This window comes from Cardiocondyla obscurior, linkage group LG16 (genome assembly GCF_019399895.1).
Source record: "Cardiocondyla obscurior isolate alpha-2009 linkage group LG16, Cobs3.1, whole genome shotgun sequence".
Lineage (NCBI taxonomy): Eukaryota > Metazoa > Arthropoda > Insecta > Hymenoptera > Formicidae > Cardiocondyla > Cardiocondyla obscurior.
Genome location: NC_091879.1, coordinates 4728958 through 4749933, shown reverse-complemented (window position 1 = coordinate 4749933; position 20976 = coordinate 4728958). Strand labels below are relative to the sequence as shown.

The 20976-nt window shown below is 38.2% G+C and overlaps 4 protein-coding genes across 4 annotated transcripts; all 4 read right to left on the bottom strand.

Moving 5' to 3' along the window:
• Positions 1–1390: 1390 nt before the first annotated feature.
• LOC139108934 (uncharacterized) lies at positions 1391–2847 on the bottom strand. The gene is given in 3 exon segments (XM_070667620.1): positions 1391–2126; positions 2214–2481; positions 2711–2847. Coding segments are annotated over 3 exon segments (831 nt in total). The 5' UTR covers positions 2776–2847; the 3' UTR covers positions 1391–1628.
• Positions 2848–14243: 11396 nt separating this feature from the next.
• On the bottom strand, positions 14244–15689 carry LOC139109090 (uncharacterized). The gene has a single exon (XM_070667905.1). It carries the CDS (start codon positions 15687–15689, stop codon positions 14244–14246), a length of 1446 nt encoding a protein of 481 aa, XP_070524006.1.
• Positions 15690–15817: 128 nt separating this feature from the next.
• On the bottom strand, positions 15818–16935 carry LOC139109089 (uncharacterized). The gene is made up of 3 exons (XM_070667904.1): positions 16401–16935; positions 16059–16292; positions 15818–15990 (listed from the first exon to the last, which is right to left on the bottom strand). Exons 1-3 carry the CDS (start codon positions 16933–16935, stop codon positions 15818–15820), a joined length of 942 nt encoding a protein of 313 aa, XP_070524005.1.
• A 347-nt stretch (positions 16936–17282) lies between these two features.
• Positions 17283–18047, bottom strand: LOC139109088 (uncharacterized). The gene has a single exon (XM_070667903.1). It carries the CDS (start codon positions 18045–18047, stop codon positions 17283–17285), a length of 765 nt encoding a protein of 254 aa, XP_070524004.1.
• Between the last annotated feature and the right edge of the window lie 2929 nt (positions 18048–20976).

The following is a 20976-nucleotide window of genomic DNA, read 5'->3' as shown; positions in this document are numbered from 1 at the left end:
CACCTCCTATCAAGAGCGACCATATGGATCTACCTACACGAAGCTCAATCATGGATATTCTCAACTACTGAAGAACAGGAGATCCAGATATTTTGTTTAAACCACCCGAGGAATATTATTAAAATCAATAACACCGGTAAACTTACTATTTTCGGCGAATGTCAGGTAATAACAGCTGACATATCAATACGAACCAAAACCGTGCATGAATCACATATCATGGCACGTTTACCCGCATATAACCTGACACTCGACCAAAAAAACATTATATTAAAAAATCTTCAATTAAAGCAAAATGAGTTACAAGGCGAAACAATTATATCTAACCCGCGAGAGCTACAACAATTAACTAATAGCCTCGACGAGTTAGACAACGAAGTAGATAAGGCAAACGAAATACCTATACATAAAATACTTGTGTACTCTACCAGCAGCGGTACATTCCTCATAACAGTAACCATCATTGTAATCATAACCATCACAATAGTTAGGAAATGTAATAGAAATAAAACTCCTGCCCTTCCGCCGCAAACGCTAAAACCAAAGGTAAAATACTCCGCTGCGACGGAGAACGAAGAAGCATAAAAAATTGTAAAATATAAAAATTATAAATTGTAAAAAAGAAAAAGATTGAGTTAAAAATACTCACTCTTTTTCTTTTCCCCTAGGGGGGAGGGATGTTGTAACCCGAACCCCGTTACAACACGGAACATGACGCAAGGCATTTCGGCATAAGATCTCGTAATAAAATAACATCGGAGGATGCGATATCAGCAAACCTCCTTAAGCAATTAAATCATAAGAAATAAAAGAGAGAAACAATTGCGAGAACTTATTGCCGAAATTGCTAAGGTTGCATTTGCCGAACAACCGAAGTTCGGCATTGCAACCCGATGACGCCAAGGCCCTGCGTCACTATTAAATAACCGCGGACCCTCACGGGCAGGCAGTCACGTCAGAGTCCGTGTAGTAAACCAATACCGCGTAGTAATTAAAGTTCGGTCGCGTGCCGTGAAAGAGGAGACCTCGCGGAGCCGAGGACGCGTGATAAAGCCGAAACGCGCACCGAACTAACCAAAGGAAAATCAAGAGAAGCGAAAGAACTGTAACACTAAACCAATTAAAGGAAGAAGTATTTATTCTGATATCTTAAAATTATCGCCCTTTCCCACGGATCCCGAAGGACGGACCCCGTGCACCGGTTGCGGTGCAACAACTTTATATGCGTTAAATGCCAAATTTTGTGGCTAGTGATATGTTTATTATGTTTTTAAATTTTGTTTGATTTGTGCAATGATTAGCGCAAATTATTATGTACTGCGTAAACTCAAATATTTAATTTTATTTATTTTCTAATGGAAAGTTACGTAGTAATAAAGTGATAGTTTATTAGATAAAACGTACAAAATACTTTATATGCGTTAAATGCCAAATTTTGTGGCTAGTGATATGTTTATTATGTTCTTAAATTTTGTTTGATTTGTGCAATTTTTTACAATAAAGTGATTAAAGTTACAATAAAATTTTGATATCAAGTTTATTTCTTATATTTACATGTGTACAATATTACTGAATATTTATAATATTACTGAATATTTATACTTGTCTTAATCTAAGTCTCTGACATATTAAATCCTTCTTAAGAGAATATTATTAACAGCATAATAATTTTCAACATATGCTTCATTAACGATTTCTCCTTCGTTTTGATTTAGGACTATGTCCAGTTGATCTCCTCTCATTAAGCAGATGTTGTGGAGTACACAGCAAGCAACAATATGTTTGGGAATTATATCCATTCTTTTCAAAGGAAGCGTTGTTAGAAGGCTTCTAAATCTACCTTTTAATAAGCCAAATGCTCTCTCAATTGCAATTCTCGCTGATGCATGACAGAAATTATAATTTCGTTGGTGTTCAGTTAAATGTCCATTGTCTTTATAAGGAATTAACAAATTGTCATGGAGCTTATAGGCAGCGTCTCCAACCAAGTGACAATCCTCAGGAAATTTAGAGGCATCTCCTAAATAAGACTGAACCTCCGATAACCGAAATACACGCTGGTCATGCACTGATCCGACATGGCCAGCGTAACAATGAATAAATTGAGCATTGTGATCGCATACAGCCTAAAAACAAACATGTTAATTAATAAAGATAAAACTAATAAATTTTTAAAAATTAGATGCAGTGTGAATCCTCACTTAATGTATTACCTGCAATTGAATGGAGTGATGACCTTTCCGATTTATGTATGTTTCAGCGTTGTGTTTAGGTGCAGGGATATTAATATGAGTACCATCGATGGCACCTATGACTTTAGGAAAAGTACTAGTACTTTCAAATCCTAACCACGTTCTATTAATTTTTTCGCCTGTAGGCCATTTTATAATACGTGGTGCTAATGTAATTAATATATTTGTAACTCGTTTAGTTACATAGAACGCTGTACTCCTGCCAACACCAAATCTATCACTAATGGATCTAAAAACATTTAAAAAAGAAAACTACTTAACATGATATTAATTAAGATCTTATTGTAACAACATTGCATTATTCTGTTTTTTTTTTCATAGACACATACAAGAGTAGGAAGGTGATTTAATACAGTAAAACTTGATAGTGTAACAAAGCATTTAGAAATAATTTCTTACAAATTAATAAATGTAGACAAAATTAAGTGGAGTAAAAAAATTACACATATATAGCATACCTTAGTGAATCTGGTGTAGCAAACCTCTACAACGCTAACATTAATTGTTTCTGTGGATCAATCATTGGTGCTCCACTTATGTGCTTTATTAATTTTGCCTCAATGATAAATAAAATATATTGAAAACTTGCATAGGACATTCTAAATCAACATATTAATCAGTCAATATACATTATTTAAAACAATTAACTGATATATTTTACATGTACTAAGCATTTCAACTTTGTCAAATAGTACTAATATTTAAGAAAATTAATAATTATTTACCTGAAATGAGCTTTAAATTGTTGATCTGTTAAATTTGGTATTACTAATTCAACGTAATTTTCTATTCTAGGTACATGTTTTCGTTTTTTCAAGTGTACCTCTATTATTTCCATTTCTTCGTCACTTTCATAAGAGGATGTCTCTAATAACTCCCTCAGTAGGTATGCCACTCCTGCTATTATCATATTTCTTTCGTTTCTTTGTTTCATTGTTATTTAAAAATATTAATGTATATATAGTCTAGAAATATAAATGTTTATATAATCTTTAAATATAAATGTATAAATAGTTTTTAATTTTACTTACATTAATCACTTTTTATGATAATAGATACCTCTTATATGTAGCAATATGTAGTACGTACGGCATATGCTATTTCCTGTTCGTGAAGCTTACTATCACCAGAGAGAAGCCTGAGAGCGGCCACCGGCGTCGATAGACGCAACTGTCCTGATGCGCCCTCTGAGAAAGTGGACGTCAACTAAGTAGACAACGTCCACTTTTTGAAGAAGTGTGCATGCACTCAATATGTCTATATAATTATATAGTCGTTGCGTCTTTCTCAATTCAGAATTAAAGATGATATTCAAATTATTTTATCAATCGCATAAATGGCGTAAAATAATATTTTATTTTTTCACAAGTTAACATAAGATAATACATATATTATTTTTATATTTTATTTGTAACGTTCGAAACAATCAACATTGATTAAAGTTGTGATATATAATTTTTGAAATAATAGGAACATATCTACAAGTTTATATCTCTGTTATACTAAATATATTATATTAAATATTGCTACACTACTATTAAACCGTAAATTTAATAGAACTTTATATATTTTTTATAATGTTCTTTAATCAAGTACACCATCAAGTCGTCTTTACGTTTTGCGTTATTTTTGTAACTTAATATTTTCCTAATTATTTATTTGATAAGTTTTTTATTTTTCTATTACATGTATTTACCGTCTTTGCAGCCTGATTATTATATCGGGTACGAGAATATATTTTAACTATCATTAAAAATGTTACAGCTTGTTTGCGATGATTGTAACATTCATTATTTTTATCAAACCATCCAGCATGCATTTTATTCGTTGCCTGCATTGCTTCATTTGTAAGTTTTTCAAGAAGCTGTGTCGATGTCCAATGCTGATGCCATGTTCGATTGAAACTCATTAATTGTATTTTAATAATATCTGTAAAGAGGCGTGTTGGTCGAATTAATTTTGTGACTGCTGGAGCATCCTCATCTGCATTGGGATATTCACGATATTCTATATATCTTTCATTTGACGTTGCTTCTTCCATTGGTGTTTTCATCATTATTGAACGACAGTTTGTACACTCAATTTTTTTAAAACATTGCCGTGCTACATACCCTGCAAAATATGCTATTGCGTTTTCATTATAATTACTTATATTGTCCACATCATATTCGTGGAGAATGTCTGCATGATTATCAAGTAAATCTGTTATTAATACAGTAGCATCGTCATTAACATCGTCGTCAGTATCATCTACAGCAGCAATATTACTTTCATTCATACAATTTTCAACTGTCTTAATAATTGTATTAGGTTTATTGATGAGAGCTTCACTTTCTGGACATTGCACGTTACCTTTATCGCCTGTTAGAATGTAACCAGTGGATAATATATGTCTAATTGACAGTCGGACCATTCTTGCAGTTGGATTAGGATTAAATCCTCCGCGTTGTCGAAGTTTTGAAAATAAATGTTCAACTGAATCCTGATTGCATAAACCTGTTGCAAGTTCAAATTTTTCATTTTCACTTGTAAGTTCTTTATACAAAGAAAGAATTGCTTGTATTGTAATAATAAAACCTTTAAAACAAGGAATTTGATTTATTTTGTTCGGTAATTTGGACCATCCTGAAGACCACTGTACGAAGTTTAACAATAGATCTTCAATATCAGAATTTTTCTTTGATAATGGCCGTTTTCCGCCAAATGTAATATTAAGACTATATGAGTTACAAGCATCAATTACATTATTTATACGCTCTGCAAAATTAGCTGTTTCTCTCCATGTATTAGAATTTAATTCTTTTGCGTCACCAGCTGTTTTTATTGCAGCTGCAAATTTATTACTAAATAATTGAAATACTCTCTTTACGTTCATTGCTTCAAAGCAATTGGGATAAATATGTGCTTGTGTAATATGAGATAATAAATTTGAGCCTCCTGTTGTTGCATTGTCAATTTTCCAAGTTTCTATAAAATCAGAATATGACGCTATTATTTTTTCGTTGTAATATATATTGTTATGCGTCCTAAGAAAACTCGCTAATCTTTTAACTAAATGTGGAAAATCGTATAAACCATAATATTTTTTATTATTATGTATAAAATAGGGCTTTTGAACATCAATGCCTAATTGAGTATAAGCAGCTTGATTACTTGTTTCTTGATCACATGTTGTAAGTTTTACATTAGCACCCGTTTCACTCAATTTATCTATGCACATCTGAACCAAATGAACTATCTCATGTGATTTCATACATTTGCCTGGAAGAAAATACGCTAATGGCTGTCTCCATGGATGACGTGCATTTAAGCTATCAAGACAGAAGACAAAAACGCATTTAGATCTTTCTGTTTGTTTGCCTAAAGGTCCTAAATCAACGAGACCTTCTACTTCATCCAGTTTTAAAGAATATTCTTCATAGCTTTTAATTGACATTTCGTCCCATTTTAAAGCGCATATTCTTTCATCTTCAGGAATTTGTGCAAATTTTTCTTTTAATTTTTGAAATATAATGTCGCAAAATCCTGGTTTTATATTGTATTCTTCTATCCATCTTCTAATTGTCCTTTGTCCAGGAAAATTACAACCTGCTTTCTTTAATCGGCAAAACGCTGATGCTGAATAGTAATATAATTGTTTTGCAAGCATCTTTTCTTCCTCACTATATCGTGTACGTTGTGTATGTAACTGCAAATGTATCATAGTTTTTGCTACAGGATGTAATTCTTGTTCATTTATTAAGTTTTTTAATATTTTCTTTTTTGTTGTTGCTTGTTTTTGATGTCGACTTTTTGTGATTTTTTTATTTAATTGTTTACATTTACACTTTAGTGCCATTCTTTGCATTTGAAACTCCAAATCTTTTATTTTTTGTCGCAATTTAAAATTCTCGTTTTTTAGTGCTTTAATCTTTGCATTTGAGTTAATCTTTTCTTTATTTTTTCCTTCCATATAATTATAATTTTTATCCGTAAGTGGCTCCAAATAAAGCCAATCCATTGTGTCTTCCTGTTCAGTTTTATCGAAATTTAAAGTTGCAGGCCTATATGTTTGCAAAGTACATTGTGCAGATGTTTGGTTTTCTATGTCTTCATCACTGAGTGAATGTTTTGTTGAATCATTTCTTTGTTTTTTACCTATTTTATTTTCATCGTTTAACAATAAACCAATATTTTCTTGTGCAACTGGTACATTTTGTATTTTATCTACTAATTCATTTTCGATGCTTGTAGACGCACCAGTATCCTTTTCGGTGCTTGTAGACGCACCAGTATCCTTTTCGGTGCTTGTAGATGCACCAGTATCCTTTACGGTGCTTGTAAAAGCATCAGTATCCTTTTCGGTGCTTGTAGACGCACCAGTATCCTTTTCAGTGCTTGTAGATGCACCAGAATAATCTTCATGAGCAATTGGTATAGCATCTCTTCGTAGGCGTTCCTTTGTTGCACTCGTAAATGCTGTAGGAAGAAAATGGTCCTCGCATAATCCCAATTTTCTAAGAGTGTTAACAGACAAGTCCTTTAAAGCCATATTTCCTGTAACAAAAGTGCGATTAATTACAAAAAAATAAATTTTATCGAGCATTTAATATTTCGCATTTATTATTTAGGAATCGTATGTAAATTATGTAAAAACAGCATCTTTAAATTCACCATAATTTCATGGAAAGAAATAAATTTTTATAATTCTAATTTTCTCCTTACGTAAATTAAAGAAAATAATTTTCTAATATTTAAGTTTAATTAATATATTACATAAAATTTTATTACATTTTTAAATATACAAGGAGATCAATAAATTCTCTAAAAGGAATAGGTAGGACTTATCAAGTAGACAAGTAGAAAAGTCCAATATCATTTTGTAAAATTGTCAATCGTTATTGTGAAAAAATTAAAAGATATTAGCGTAAGAGTGACAAGGAGGCTGCTGGCTGAGTGAGCGCGCGACAGGCGGCAGCGAGTACTGTCTAAAAAGAATTGTCAGAATCAACGAGCAAGAATACTCACCGTCGTCTATCGCACTCACTTGCCCGCAGCTTTCTTGTCGTTCTTACGATAGACATTTTAATTTTTTTTTTTTAAACAGTCGACAATTTTGCAAAACGGTACAAGACTTTTCTACTTGTCTCCATAAAATCTCTCGAAAAAAAAAAATTTTAATAAGAACATTAATTTAGTATCGAAACGTTTATGTATAAATCATATCGTATAATCGTACGATTTTATACATATAATTTTACGTTTATGTATAAGCTGTAAAATTGTAAATTTTTGTGTTATTAACTTAATATAAAACAGAGACATACCTGCATTTTGTATCCACATATCACATCTTGTACCCGGTAGTGGAAATCTAAATAATCGTTTTCCATGCAAAAATTTTCCATTCTTGCACTGGTTGTATGCGCACTTATCATAATACGAATCTTTATGATACTGATTCGACATAATGTTTGTTTATTGCTAATAAATAATAATAAATGTCAAATTAGTTAAAAATAGTTAAAAGTAAAACAAGTTAAAAGATTCACGTTACAAACTGAGTAATCTTAACAATATTGTCGTTTAAAAGTAATTCGCGACAAGCTTCTTTGAAATGTATTATACTTTGACGTGTATTTTATTTACGTACCATATATTTTCCTTTTTGTTGAAAACAATTAAGTTTTGTAAAATAATAACTTAAAACTGATATTAATCCTCTTAAACACATTTTTCAAGTAATATCACATTTTTATACATTTTAAAATTGTATGAAATATAATTAACTTTATTGAAAAAGAATAGAGAGGCTGAATCTTTTCGTTTGGTTTCATATAAGCTAGGAGTGCGACTGACTCTCGATTGCTTTTATTCGTAATGCTTAGGCGTTAAACAGAGCATGATTAACAAAGGGACTTATTTAATTACTATTCGTTCTTACACAGCAGATACATTATATGCTAGCGATAACCCACTAAACATGAAACAATGTAACGTTTCAAATTGTTTCGTATATTAGGTTTCAAATGACACATTCTCTTTGTATGTTTATGACATATATGTTTTATAAATATTAACTATTGAAACATTTCATAACTGCGTTCTATAATTTGTTAGTTTTGATACATTTATTTCATTATTATTTTATGAATATTTTCGAAACAATTTTGAAATGTTTTAAAGATATCATATATATTGTTACGTCTGGTTTTCGGTGTAATAATTCTGCTTTCCAGTCGTCTTAGTTGTTGCTTAAGTTGCTTAATTCGTATCCTTTCAAAATTCTTGATAAGTTTGTTTAGAAATCGGTTTATCTTTCAGGTGAGTTTACTAATTTTATGACTTTTGATATCAGGAGAAATAGATTATTTCTTAATATTTTGCTTTTTGTTTTGATATCTCATTTCTTATTAATTATAAAAAAAGAATTTCCTCTCTGGAAGGTTTGAGGCTTGTTCGTTTCTTATTCTATTCCGCTTGATATATATTGTTTTATACTTAATGTGTGAGACTGATTAATTTACTTAATAAAATTATTGTCGACATAAAACTATAAAAAAGAAACGAGGACAAGAAAGGATAAGAAAAAGCAGGAAAAGGGAAAAGACACAGAAATAGAAATAAATTTATAACAACAAGAACCAAGTATATGTAGTGTAATATATATATATTTGTAACGGTGCACCCGGCGATGCACCGTTCCGGCCACAACAACGGCCGGCCGCCGGACACAACACCGTCCGGCGGGGACCCGGGGCGCGGTGCGCCCCAAACTTTATAAAATTGTACACGCCGGCACAGTACGGCAACGCGTAGCCGTTCCGCGGCTAAGTCCATCCGCGGACTTAGCCGAGCGTCTCCGAGCGCCGCCGAACCGCGCCGTCGACGTCGAGGCCCGTCGTTTCCGAGCGCGCCGCATCCCGGGGCCTCGGCGCCACGCGTCGGAACACGTCACGCACCCCGCTGAGCCCCGGCAACCCTGCGCCGTCACTTTTTACATATAAAAAGTCGACGCCAGGACTCAGCGGGACCGTCCTGATCCGTTCACTCTCGAGCAAACATCCGTCCTAGAGCACGAACCACGGGGTGAAGCGAACTTCGTCTCGGCCAGGAGATCCTGGCGCTCAGAATCCTCTCCGTACGATCTCTAACCGAACGCACGACTAGCTCGTGGGGTGGAGCGAACTCCGCCTCCTTCGAGGACTCTCGATCCTAGATCTGCGGTACGGGAAGACTCGGACGAAATACAAGATCCTGTCGCACCGTCGTGATCCACGGGGTGGAGAGATCTCCGTCTCGGCCAAGGACTCTTGGCTAAACGACACCTGGCAAGGTGCATCCTGACCACGCGCATCGCGTCCCCCGCGATCCACCAACGCATCAGTAAATTTCGACCACCGAACGAAATACATTGTATCGCGATCCATAGCACGACGGGCCCCGCCCGTCACGCGGCCCGCACCCCGCATCCTGTCGGTCCGCCCGGCAGGATCGATCGCGACACCGACGATCCGCGGCGTAACCGCGCCCACTATTCCGCGCCCGCGGCCCGCGTACCGCCGGTCCTTCCGTCAAGACCGATCCCGAAATTAACGATACGCGCCGAACACCGCGCCCACGATCTCGCGCCACCCACCGCGCCTCACGTGGTGCATCCGCGACCATCCGCGAATATCCGTATAGCGCACGCGTTTTATCGATCCGCGATCGAAGGGCCGACGCGCCCACCGGCACATTATATCCGCCCGCCGTATACACATTCATTTGTCATCTTCATTGTACATATCTCTATCGATCGGCGTCGCTTGACTAAGCGAGCGTCGTTGTTAAGAAATAAATTCTAATTTGTTACTTAATCCAGTCTCGGTGTATTCTCGACCTTAATATCTCGAATCCTGTGATCCGACGAGCGTCCCGGGCTCGCTGGCCCGTTATTCGAGGACCACGCGGACAGGTCGTTTCATATTTATTGAACACATATTGGAACAATAATGAGGACAAGCAAAATGCGAATAAAAATTTAAAAAAATGCTCGAGCATCTTTAATTCTGAATTGAGAAAGACGCAACGACTATATAATTATATAGACATATTGAGTGCATGCACACTTCTTCAAAAGGTGGACGTTGTCTACTTAGTTGACGTCCACTTTCTCAGAGGGCGCATCAGGACAGTTGCGTCTATCGACGCCGGTGGCCGCTCTCAGGCTTCTCTCTGCTATCACTATCGTGCTATTGGCTTCACGAACAGTTTTTAATAGTGTTTGCGTTGGTAGCGCGATTGCGAGCATTCCGAACACACCCCTAGCTTGCTCTTTCTCCGTCGCTCGGTCGCTCGCTCTCACTCTCACACAGTCGCTCTATCGTCCGCTATCTTCGCGAGTCCACACGGAAGAGAGCGAAGACCGCGCGAAATTTCAGCACGAGGCCCGGCGTATCCCCACTCTCGTGTCTCGCGATTTTTCCGCGCGCTACGTTGCCGAATTCCCGCGGGAGCAGCTGCTCTCATAGAGCCCTATCGGTACTAACAGGTTGGCGCGGGCTTTGGATAGTCCGCGGTCGCGTCACTTCCCTCGCAGGTTACTTTCGGCGCCGAGATGCGTAGGCGGCTGGTCTCTTCCAAGGCTCTCGGAATGGGTGGCCTCCCATCCCGGGCCTGTATCCGGTCATCTTCTCATCCGGAAGTTTGCGACATTACGCTTCCGCGTATGGTCCGCTGCTCTCGTTCCTCACCCGGCAATGATGGCCCGTAGTCTCGATAATATACGATAGCAACAAAATCAACCAAAGCGCGATCATTAATTACCGCCTCGAAAAATAAAAATATACCCTCCGGAGATTTCCGCGACTTTTACCCGCTCTCCTCTCTACCGCGATTCGTCCGGCGCCGCTGCGCTTTATGACGGCCGCGGAGAGCTGCAACGAAGCAGCAAAAGCCGCCACGTCACAGTACATATACCGTTATTAAAATGTTTAAATATTTTATTTTATTAAGAATCTTTCCGTTTACTTTTTATATTATTATTAGTTTTAAATCAATAAATTTATATTTTTATACTAAATGTAGCTAGATTATTATTAAAACTTTGTTAATTATTTAAACATTTAAAGCGTTAATTTTTCATAAAACCCTTGAATCCATTGTAAATTTTCAATAATAAAATGTAGACATAATCGTCTTATAGACTGTATTGCGCCATAAGTAACGGGTAGCGGGACACGATTTGGGTGAAATTATACACATGATCACAAGTAATATTATAGTTTATTTTGAGGCATAAAAACCCTCCCCCAGCGTGGAAGGAGGAAAAAGCCAATTTCTCTTTCACGAGGCTCGGTAGTGCCTCGCGCCAAGTATAGGCGCAGCGTTCTATCTGCCTATTATACGCGAGACCCATTTTAAGAAATTCGTACATGTTTGGATCTCAACAATTACTGAACCGATTGCTTTCTACATAGGTTTATTGTGTACATTAGGGTCAATTTATATAATAAAAGTGTTTTTATTTTTTCGTTACGTTATTTACAAACGAAGATATCGCGATGTAAAGTTTGCTTGCAAGAGTAAAATCACATTTTAACGTCGTCGACGACCAAAATGTCCTATTCGTTTTCGCGCCGCTAGATGGCATGGATTGATTTATCGACTCTGTTTCATTTATCGACTGTGTTTATTGATGAGTGATGATCGCGTAATAAATGTCTATTAAATATTAAAAATTTATGTGAAACCGTACAAACATGAACCTAGGTTTGTCTTGATACTTTGAATAATTTTTTGAATAAAATCTTCTCTACAAAAATATTAATACAATTTAAATTTGAAATAGACTTTACAATTTTTATTATAAAATGCGCTAATCAATTTTAATATTTTTATAATAGTTGCAAAGCAGTTTTTTCTGCTGAACAAAGCCAAAGATTTTTCTCGAGAAACTCGAGTAGTGATAAACAAAACTAAATATTGCAAACTTATATAAAAACGTATGAGGCGTCAATGAGGCGTCAAATGTAATACTACAACGGAGAGACAAAAAAAATTAATTTGGTGCGTCTCACGAGTTTGGGCGTCGGATGGGGCCCATTCTATTTTCTATAATATTACAAACACATGTCGAACCGTACAAGTGTGACACAAGTTTACCCCGAACTTGTTATAGCATCAATTTTATCAAACATTGTTCTAAAAAGTATCAATCGTACAGCAAAAATAAATAAAACAAAGAACGTGTATTTTATGTACAAACTTATATATAAAGGAACACGTTTAGAAAGCGATCGGTTAGACCGTTGTTGAGATCCAAACATCTCAATAGCTCAGAATAAAAAATCTTGCGTAATGACACGCTCGATCACGCTGCTTGTGCACGTAACGCAGAACACTAACGTGTCTCTAGATTATACTATAACTACAAAATAAATAATATTTCCTCCAAAAACTTACCTTTTAAAAAAAAAGGTTTAAAAAAAGCGCCAAGTATAAGTGCGCGAGAAAAACTTTCTTAAAAAAGTTTTTAAGCAAAACCAAAACTCCCCCCAAAAAGATTTTAACTACAAAATGAATGATATCCCCCCAAAAAATTGACCTTTTTTAAAAAAAAGGTTCAAAAAAGCGCCAAGTATAGGCGAGCAAGAAAAGCGTCCTCGAAAAAGTTTTTAAGCAAAACCAAGACTCCCCCAAAAAAAGACTCCCTTAAAATTATACTCTCCAAAAATAGACCATAAAATGTGTACTTTAATAATAAATACTCTTTATAAAACTAATAAGATAATGTAAAGAAAAAAAAAACTTGGCGCTGCGAAACCAAATCTTTAAAATTGAAAAAAAAAACAAAAATTAAAATTACAATAAAAGATAAAAAAAAATAAAATAAAAATATTGAATAAAAAAAAATAAAAGAAAAAATAAGAAAAGAAACATAATTCTAAGAAGACAAAACAAAAATGCTGATAACTTAAAAAATATGTATAATATAACAAAAATATTGAAAATGGGCAATGCAACAAATTTTTTGCCGTCCCACTTTTACAGATTGCGAACTGTTGGATGTATTTTAAAAATACTCTTTAATATACATCCAGTGTTGTTACAAAAATCTGATGCATAGCACATCGTAAAAAGCAAAATTATAATTTGAGATTTTAAAGATTTGATTTCGCAGCGCCAAGTTTTTTTTTTTTCTTTACATTATCGCATTAGTTTTATAAAGAGTATTTATTATTAAAGTACACATTTTATGTTCTATTTTGGAGGAGTCTTTTTTGGGGGGAATCTTGATTTTGTTTAAATATAATTTCTATTTTCTTCAGGTTCTTGGCGCATTTATTTGATCTCATTAATTTTATGAAGAGTATTTGTTATTAAAGTACACATTTTATGGTCTATTTTTGGAGAGTATAATTTTAAGGGAGTCTTTTTTTGGGAGAGTCTTGGTTTTGCTTAAAAACTTTTTCGAAGACGCTTTTCTCGCTCGCCTATACTTGGCGCTTTTTTTAACCTTTTTTTCTTAAATATAGAATTACACAGTTACGGGAATCGTTACCTTAAGAACGAAGGCTTGTGTGAATAGGCGCCCAACGTGGGCAAGATGGTCGCTGCCACGTGTCGCGGTGGCAGCGAGGTCAGCTCGCTGCCCTGGCTCTAGTTAGTCCAGCTATACACTCTCCAAATAGAAACAATGCCGAACAGCGGCGGCAGGCGTCAAGCCCCTCTCAGAGCCGTACAGCGGCTTCTTAACAATTACGCACGGCAATTGATTACTTTCTCTTTACGATAGCTCGCACTCTCTGCTACTACCTCGCTTCGCTCACTACTCACGCTCACGTGTGTTAACAGCGCCAAAAATAAGGCAGCGCCGCATGCGATGGTCCGGGGCGCCATGTCCGAGAAATACGAATGCGCATATTTCTCTATTCACCGAACATACCGCCCGCCTCGTTGACGACGAAATTGGCCTCCCCCGTTGGTTTGTGCTATGATGTCCACAGCTTCATTCTCTTCGTGAGTGTACTAAGCATCTTGGTTGACTGGGTCCAAAAGTGGCACCAATTTCACGATGGGTCTCTTCAGGGTTGAATTCTGCGTTTTCAATGTTACCACTCTTACTCTAATGTCAGTACCTGGATGTACCTCTAATATTCGTGCTAATGCCCATTTTGCAGGAGGTAACCCGTCTTCTCTTAACGCGACTAACTGATCCACCTTTACATTCTCCGCGTCTCTCAGCCACTTCGTTCTTTCTTGAAGGGTGGTCAAGTACTTGTGCGACCAACGCTTCCAATAGTGAGTCTTCATCTTTTGAAGAAGTTGATACCGGGACAGCCGGTTTTCAGGCACATCAAGTGCTTCAGGCTCAGGTATGAGGGTGGAAGTACTCCCTGTGAGGAAATGCGCTGGCGTGAGCGCTTCCAGATCAGCTGGATCCTCCGACAATGGATAAAGAGGACGGGAGTTCATACATGCCTCGATCTGCACTAATGCAGTGCTCAACTCTTCAAATGTTAGCTTATAGTTGCCCACAACCTTGATTAAATGTTTCTTCATGTTCTTGATCCCAGCTTCCCAAAGCCCGCCGAAATGCGGTGCTCGGGGAGGAATAAATCTCCACTCGGTACCGCAAGATGCTAGATATTCAGCCACGTCGTGGTAGAAGATGGAGTACTCGGCATACATATTACGCAACTCAACGTCAGCTCCTCGGAAGTTAGTCCCATTGTCAGAGTATAGGGTTCCACAGACGCCCCTGCGGCCTACAAATCGTCTAAATGCACCCAGAAACGCCTCGGTACTCAGGTCTCCGACCGCCTCTAAGTGGTCGTCAAGGCTCACAGCCTTGGTGGCTAGGCAAACGAACAGCGCTACGTAGCCCTTACACGCTGATTGTCCACGACCAGAGCTTCGTCGTATAGATATTGGACCAGCATAGTCCACTCCACTTTCTGAAAAAGCACGATCTAGATTAACACGTAGGACGGGTAAATTTCCCATTTGTTGTGACAATGGTAGAGAACGGAAACGAGCACATTTTATACAGTTGCGCACAACTTTTCGCACTAAATTCGATCCATCGATGACCCAAACGTGCACGCGTAATGTGGATAGAGTAAGTGAGATTCCTCCGTGCCAACAATTCTGATGTGCATGACGCACATATAACAGTGACAAATTTGAAGTCTTTGCAAGTATGGGTGGATACTTAGCATTATACAGAAGACTGCTGTGGCGTAGCCTCCCATTTACCCTGAGTAATCCTTCTTGATCTAAATATGGATTTAATCTTTTCAGACGAGAATTTCTTGGTATAATTCCATCCCGCTGTAATGCCTGAATATCCTTGGAAAAATCTGCTTCTTGAGAGCACTTGATCAGGGCATGTCGAGCCCTTGTCAATTCATCTACTGTTAGATGGCTATAGTTAACTATTTCCCTTTGCCTTCTTCGTTTGAGATTTTCCATAAACCTAAAACATTGAGCGATAACTCGGACAGCCCTGTTCAATGTAGAAAATCGTTCTAATATAGCGTTTCTCTCAAATCCCGTTTCCGGACCGGCCTCGTGCAGTAAATAGACTTGAGCTGCTTCTTCTATATCAATGGACGATTCTCCTTGCCCGGGCCAATGTTCTCGTCCTTGAGACAGCCATGATGGCCCTCGCCACCACAGCCGAGAGTTAGAGTTCCGCCGCCTTTAAACCTCGTGATGCTAAATCCGCAGAGTTCTGCTTGGAAGGCACATAACTCCATCGTGCATCTGGAAGCTGCGTTTGTATATAAGATACCCGATTCGCAACAAATTGCTTCCATCTACTCGGATGTTTCTTTATACAAGCGAGCGTGACCTGGCTGTCGCTCCAGGCCGTAACGGGCACATCCTTAAAAAAATCAAGTTTCCGGTAATGCCTCAGTAACCGCACCAATAGAGTGGCTCCACATAGCTCCAATTTCGGTATGCTAATCGTTTTTATCGGGCTTAACTTTGCCTTTGCAGCAATTATGTTTACGTGTACAGCTTCATCTTCAGTTATTGATCTACCATATACTACAGCTGCATACGCTCTAGCTGAAGCATCAGCATATCCGTGCAGCTCTACTTTACTAGTACTTGAAATCTTCAGTCACCTATCAATTTTAATATTGTTCAGCTCATTCAATGAGTTATGAAATTTACTCCATCTTCGTGCTTGAGACTCGTTAAACTTTTCATCCCAGTCAACCTTTGCAATCCACAATTCTTGCAGGAAGACCTTACCCACAATTGTTACTGGCGACAGCCAACCTAAGGGGTCGAATAGCCTTGAAAGACATGATAATGCCGTCCGCTTGTTACACACAGAATTCTGCTCCAATCTTTTCCTATCATAACTAAATTGATCTGACGACTGGTTCCACTGAAACCCCAATGCGCTCACAGTATCGAGAGTCTCTATATGTACTGTATTATTAACCGGTTTTGTCCGATGCTCTTCAGGAATAAGGTATTTATGATTTGTTGACCATTTGTCAAGCTCAAATCCCGCCGCTTTCAATAGCAATATTAGCTCATCACGTTCCTCCTTTGCTTCTTCGAGTTGATCTGCACTTCCAAATATATTATCTACAAAAGCTTGATGGCGAAGACATCTGGCGCCTCTTGGGAATCGTGCGCCCTCGTCCTCCACCAACTGATGCAGAGTCCGTATCGCCAGGTAAGGGGCACAACGCATGCCGTACGTTACCGTAGTCAAGCGATATTTTGTTTGTGGCTCCCCTTCTTTCTGAGACCAGATTATCCGCTAAAAGTCCTGGTCATCTTTATGAAGAATAATCTGCCGGAACATCTTCACTATATCTGTACAATATACATACAGAAATAGTTTCCAATTGGTGAGTATTAATGTTAAGTCGTTCTGTAATGGAGGCCCCGACAACAATGATTGATTGAGACTACCACGATTCATGGTTTTTCGTGATGCATCGAAGACCACACGAATTTTCCAAGTTGGTCTCTTCTGTACAACTGCGTGGTGCGGCAAATACCATCCTCGTGTTGTGGAAAGTTCCTCACGGAGTATCACTCCATATGCCCCATCAGCTCATAGATTTGCATGAAGCGATGGTATTCCTCATTTAATTTCAAATTGCGAGACAACCGTCTCTCCAAAGCCGCTAAAGAACGCTGTGCTATTAATCTGGTTTTCTGAATCGTTTCATGAGGTTCATATATGAAAGGTAAGCGGACCGTATAACGGCCTTTCTCATCGCGAGAATACCCGTTTTTAAACATCTCCTCACTTTTTTCCTCTTCAAGACTTAATCGCGATGCAGCTCCTTCAACTTCTTCTAGTATCCATAATCGTTGCAAATCTTGCCTCAGTTTCTCTTCCGCAGTACAGTACATTGCGATTGTTACTTTATTACTAATATGTTCCGCCCGCCTTGAACGATTGTACTCAGTAGCGCCTGACACAATCCATCCTAGTAATGTCTCTTGTGCAATGAGCCCTGTGTCAGGTCTTCGCAGTACTCCACTGCATATTATCGCATTATAAACAGTTGCCCCCAATAAAACATCAATCTTCGCGGACTCGTAATAATGAGGGTCAGCCAAATCTAAATTATCATAATACTTGTGACGAGTAATTTGCAGTCCGGTAGGAGGTAACAATCCAGTCAATTTCGACAATATTAATACTTCACAATCCATCTGGAAAGATTTATGATACTGGGAGTGCAGCGTGATGCTCATCACGGCTCGCACTGTACGTGCCTTCACAGCTCCTATTCCACAGAGCGGAATATGTATTTTCCTACGAGGGAGTAATAGTGTTTGCGCCATAGCCTCAGTTATAAATGAGGCTTGCGAGCCTTGGTCCAGTAATGCTCTGAACGGAATACGTTCTCCGTTGGCATCACTAATGTACGCCCGAGCCGTTGGCAGTAAAACACAGCGTATACTAGATAAAGTAGTTAAACTCCATGTGCCGACATCTAGTCACGCCTGCGTTTTCTCACTCTGCGTGGTAGATTTTTCAGTTGATGTTGCAGTGACATTATCTTGATGCAGCAAGGAATGATGGTCCCGTTTACATGTTTTGCAATGCCGTGTAGATTTGCAATTCTTGAAAGTATGGGGTCCTAAACAGTTAAAACAGAGCCTTAATCGGCGAGCTTCATCGCGTCGACCCTTTGAATCTTTCTTTTTAAATTCTGGACACGATCCTATATAGTGTTCTTGCGAACATAGCGCACATCGCCTTTTTGTTTTATTAGGTAATGATTTAGATGCTGCATGAAAGGCTCTCGCTACCTTTCCTCCTCTCAGGTTCGTTTTATTAGAACTCTTATCTGTGCTACCGCAGCCTCTTATGGATCTTAAACCATCACGCCGGCAATTCAGCCAGCTGACCAACTCAGCCATTTTCGGGTACAAAGATACGGCAGTAGTCTGACCTCCAGCTTCTATTGCTATGGATCCTGTTTGATTTTCACGATAGGCTAGCTGCTCCTCCCACAGCCTTTGAGTTTCCATGTCAAGAGTTTGTAGCAGACGATGACACATCAATGCTTCTATCAAATCGGTGTCTGAATGCGTTAATTTTCTCATTGCAAGGAACGTAAGATGCACCGCTTTAACCCTAGAATTCAGTAACTCGACATCCAACGTCTTTATAGGCCGCAAATCAGCCAATTTGTTTAGTAATAAATTTAGCTGGTAGCGGGGCTTATCGTAGGTATCTCGGAGTTCCTTCCACGCTATGGAATAATTATCGCCCTTCAAAGGGAGATGTGCTATAGTTCTCTTAACATCGTCAGGCAGACTTGCTAGCAGGTATCTAAATTTGTCGAGTTCTGACAAATTCACTCGCTCATGTATCGTGGACGTAAAATAGACGTTAAATGCATGCCAATCCTCACTTTTTCCTGAGAAACTCACTTCTGTCAACTTGGGAAGTTTACTTGTCTCGCTCTTATTTATCTCAGAATCAAGAGTGGCCGTTGAAGTCGATGGTAAAGACTGGGTAATTAATCTCAGAATCAAGAGTGGCCGTTGAAGTCGATGGTAAAGACTGGGTAATTCCTTCAAACTCCGTAAGCATGACAGTTAACTCATCTTGTGCGCTGCGATAATCAGTATCCACGCTCTGTATAATCTCTTCAGTGATGTAAGGATCCGTACTAGCTGAATCAATAACACTTATTTCCAAATCCGTTGAATAAAATTCCTGCCAATAACTCTTGAGATCAGCTAATGCGTTATTCACTTGTGCGACCGTCAAACTTGCTCTAAGAATACGTCTAATTCCAGGCACTATTCGTCGTAGAGCATCCGCTCTCCTCTTCTGTTGGCCTATCAATCTCTTTAGCTGCACGAGCACTATTCTAATATTTTTTTCTCAAACCTTTTGTATATATCTTCTCTCTCTAAAAATAATATAAGATATAAAAAATAGGGAAAAAATATAGATAAGATCCTAATAAGATAAATTGCATGCAAATAACAAAATATTCTTTAATCATCAAAGTAATTGGATTAATAATAAATATATTTAACCTCCTAAATTGCTATTAATTGAATTAAATAGTATTAAAGAATATAATATAACATTGTTACACTAAATAATTGATATGAATCTAATCTTAAATAATCATGCAATATATTAAAGTAATGCTAAATTTGAAACGTTTCCTTCTCTCTCCTTTGCTTGCCACATATAATTATATATATGACTCAATATTCATCATATTCTCAGCTCGACTTCCTTCTTAATTATCTTCTCTGAGGAGTACGTATTTATTCAATCTTGAACGCGTTCGTATATACCACAGTTACAATTATATAAACATTTTTCTTGTTCCCTGTGAAAGATTTCCTTCCGCTACGCTGCGCACAATTGCGATTTCAACCAAACTCGTGAATGCCACCCGTTATCCGGCTCGAAGGACCATGAATTTTCAATGATAAAATGTAGATATAATCGTTTTATAGACTGTATTGCGCCTTAAGTAACGGGTAGCGAGACACGATTCGGGTGAAATTATACACATGATCACAAGTAATATTATAGTTTATTTTGAGGCATAAAAACCCTCCCCCAGCGTGGGAGGAGGGAAAAGCCAATTTCTCTTTACAGAATTACACAGTTACGGTAATCGTTAACTTAAGAACGAAGGCTTGTGTGAATAGGCGCCCAACGTGGGCAAGATGGTCGCTGCCACATGTCGCGGTGGCAGCGAGGTCAGCTCGCTGTCCCGACTCTAGTTAGTCTAGCTATACACTCTCCAAATAGAAACAATGCCGAACAGCGGTGGCAGGCATCAGGCCCCTCTCAGAGCCGTACAGCGGCTTCTTAACAATTACACACAGCATTTGATTACTTTCTCTTTACGATAGCACGCACTCTCTGCTACTACCTCGCCTCGCTCACTGCTCACGCTCACGTGTGGCGGATCCCTCCGACGTCGCACGTCGGATGACGCCACCTCACACATTACCGGCCGTCCGGAAGAGGAAGCAAATTTTAATCCCGCGGCCTTTCTTTTAATATTACTCACTCCATGGACGGACTTTGTCTCGGGACTTCCCCGGCTAATCTTCCGGGTCTCTCCCGATTTACTTTCTTTGAACAACAGCTCTGGAGGCTCGTTGCGTCCGTCGAGCCCTCAGAGTCCCTCTGAGTTTCAGAGCGAGCACATCGCCAAGTTGTCGTCTTCCACGACACTTTATATTTTATACTTTATACTTTATACTTTCAACCGCGTTCCAG

What these genes read in the sequence shown, in the direction of transcription:
- LOC139109090 (XM_070667905.1), bottom strand. Translation starts at nt 15,689, where the DNA reads ATGGAAAATCTCAAACGAAGAAGGCAAAGGGAAATAGTTAACTATAGC.
- LOC139109088 (XM_070667903.1), bottom strand. Translation starts at nt 18,047, where the DNA reads ATGGCGCAAACACTATTACTCCCTCGTAGGAAAATACATATTCCGCTC.
- LOC139109089 (XM_070667904.1), bottom strand. Translation starts at nt 16,935, where the DNA reads ATGCGTTGTGCCCCTTACCTGGCGATACGGACTCTGCATCAGTTGGTG. An exon ending in GTCTCAAGCACGAAGATGGA is followed by an intron (nt 16,293 to 16,400) that starts GTAAATTTCATA and finishes CTGATGCTTCAG; the next exon opens with CTAGAGCGTATGCAGCTGTA. An exon ending in CAGCCAGGTCACGCTCGCTT is followed by an intron (nt 15,991 to 16,058) that starts GTATAAAGAAAC and finishes ATACAAACGCAG; the next exon opens with CTTCCAGATGCACGATGGAG.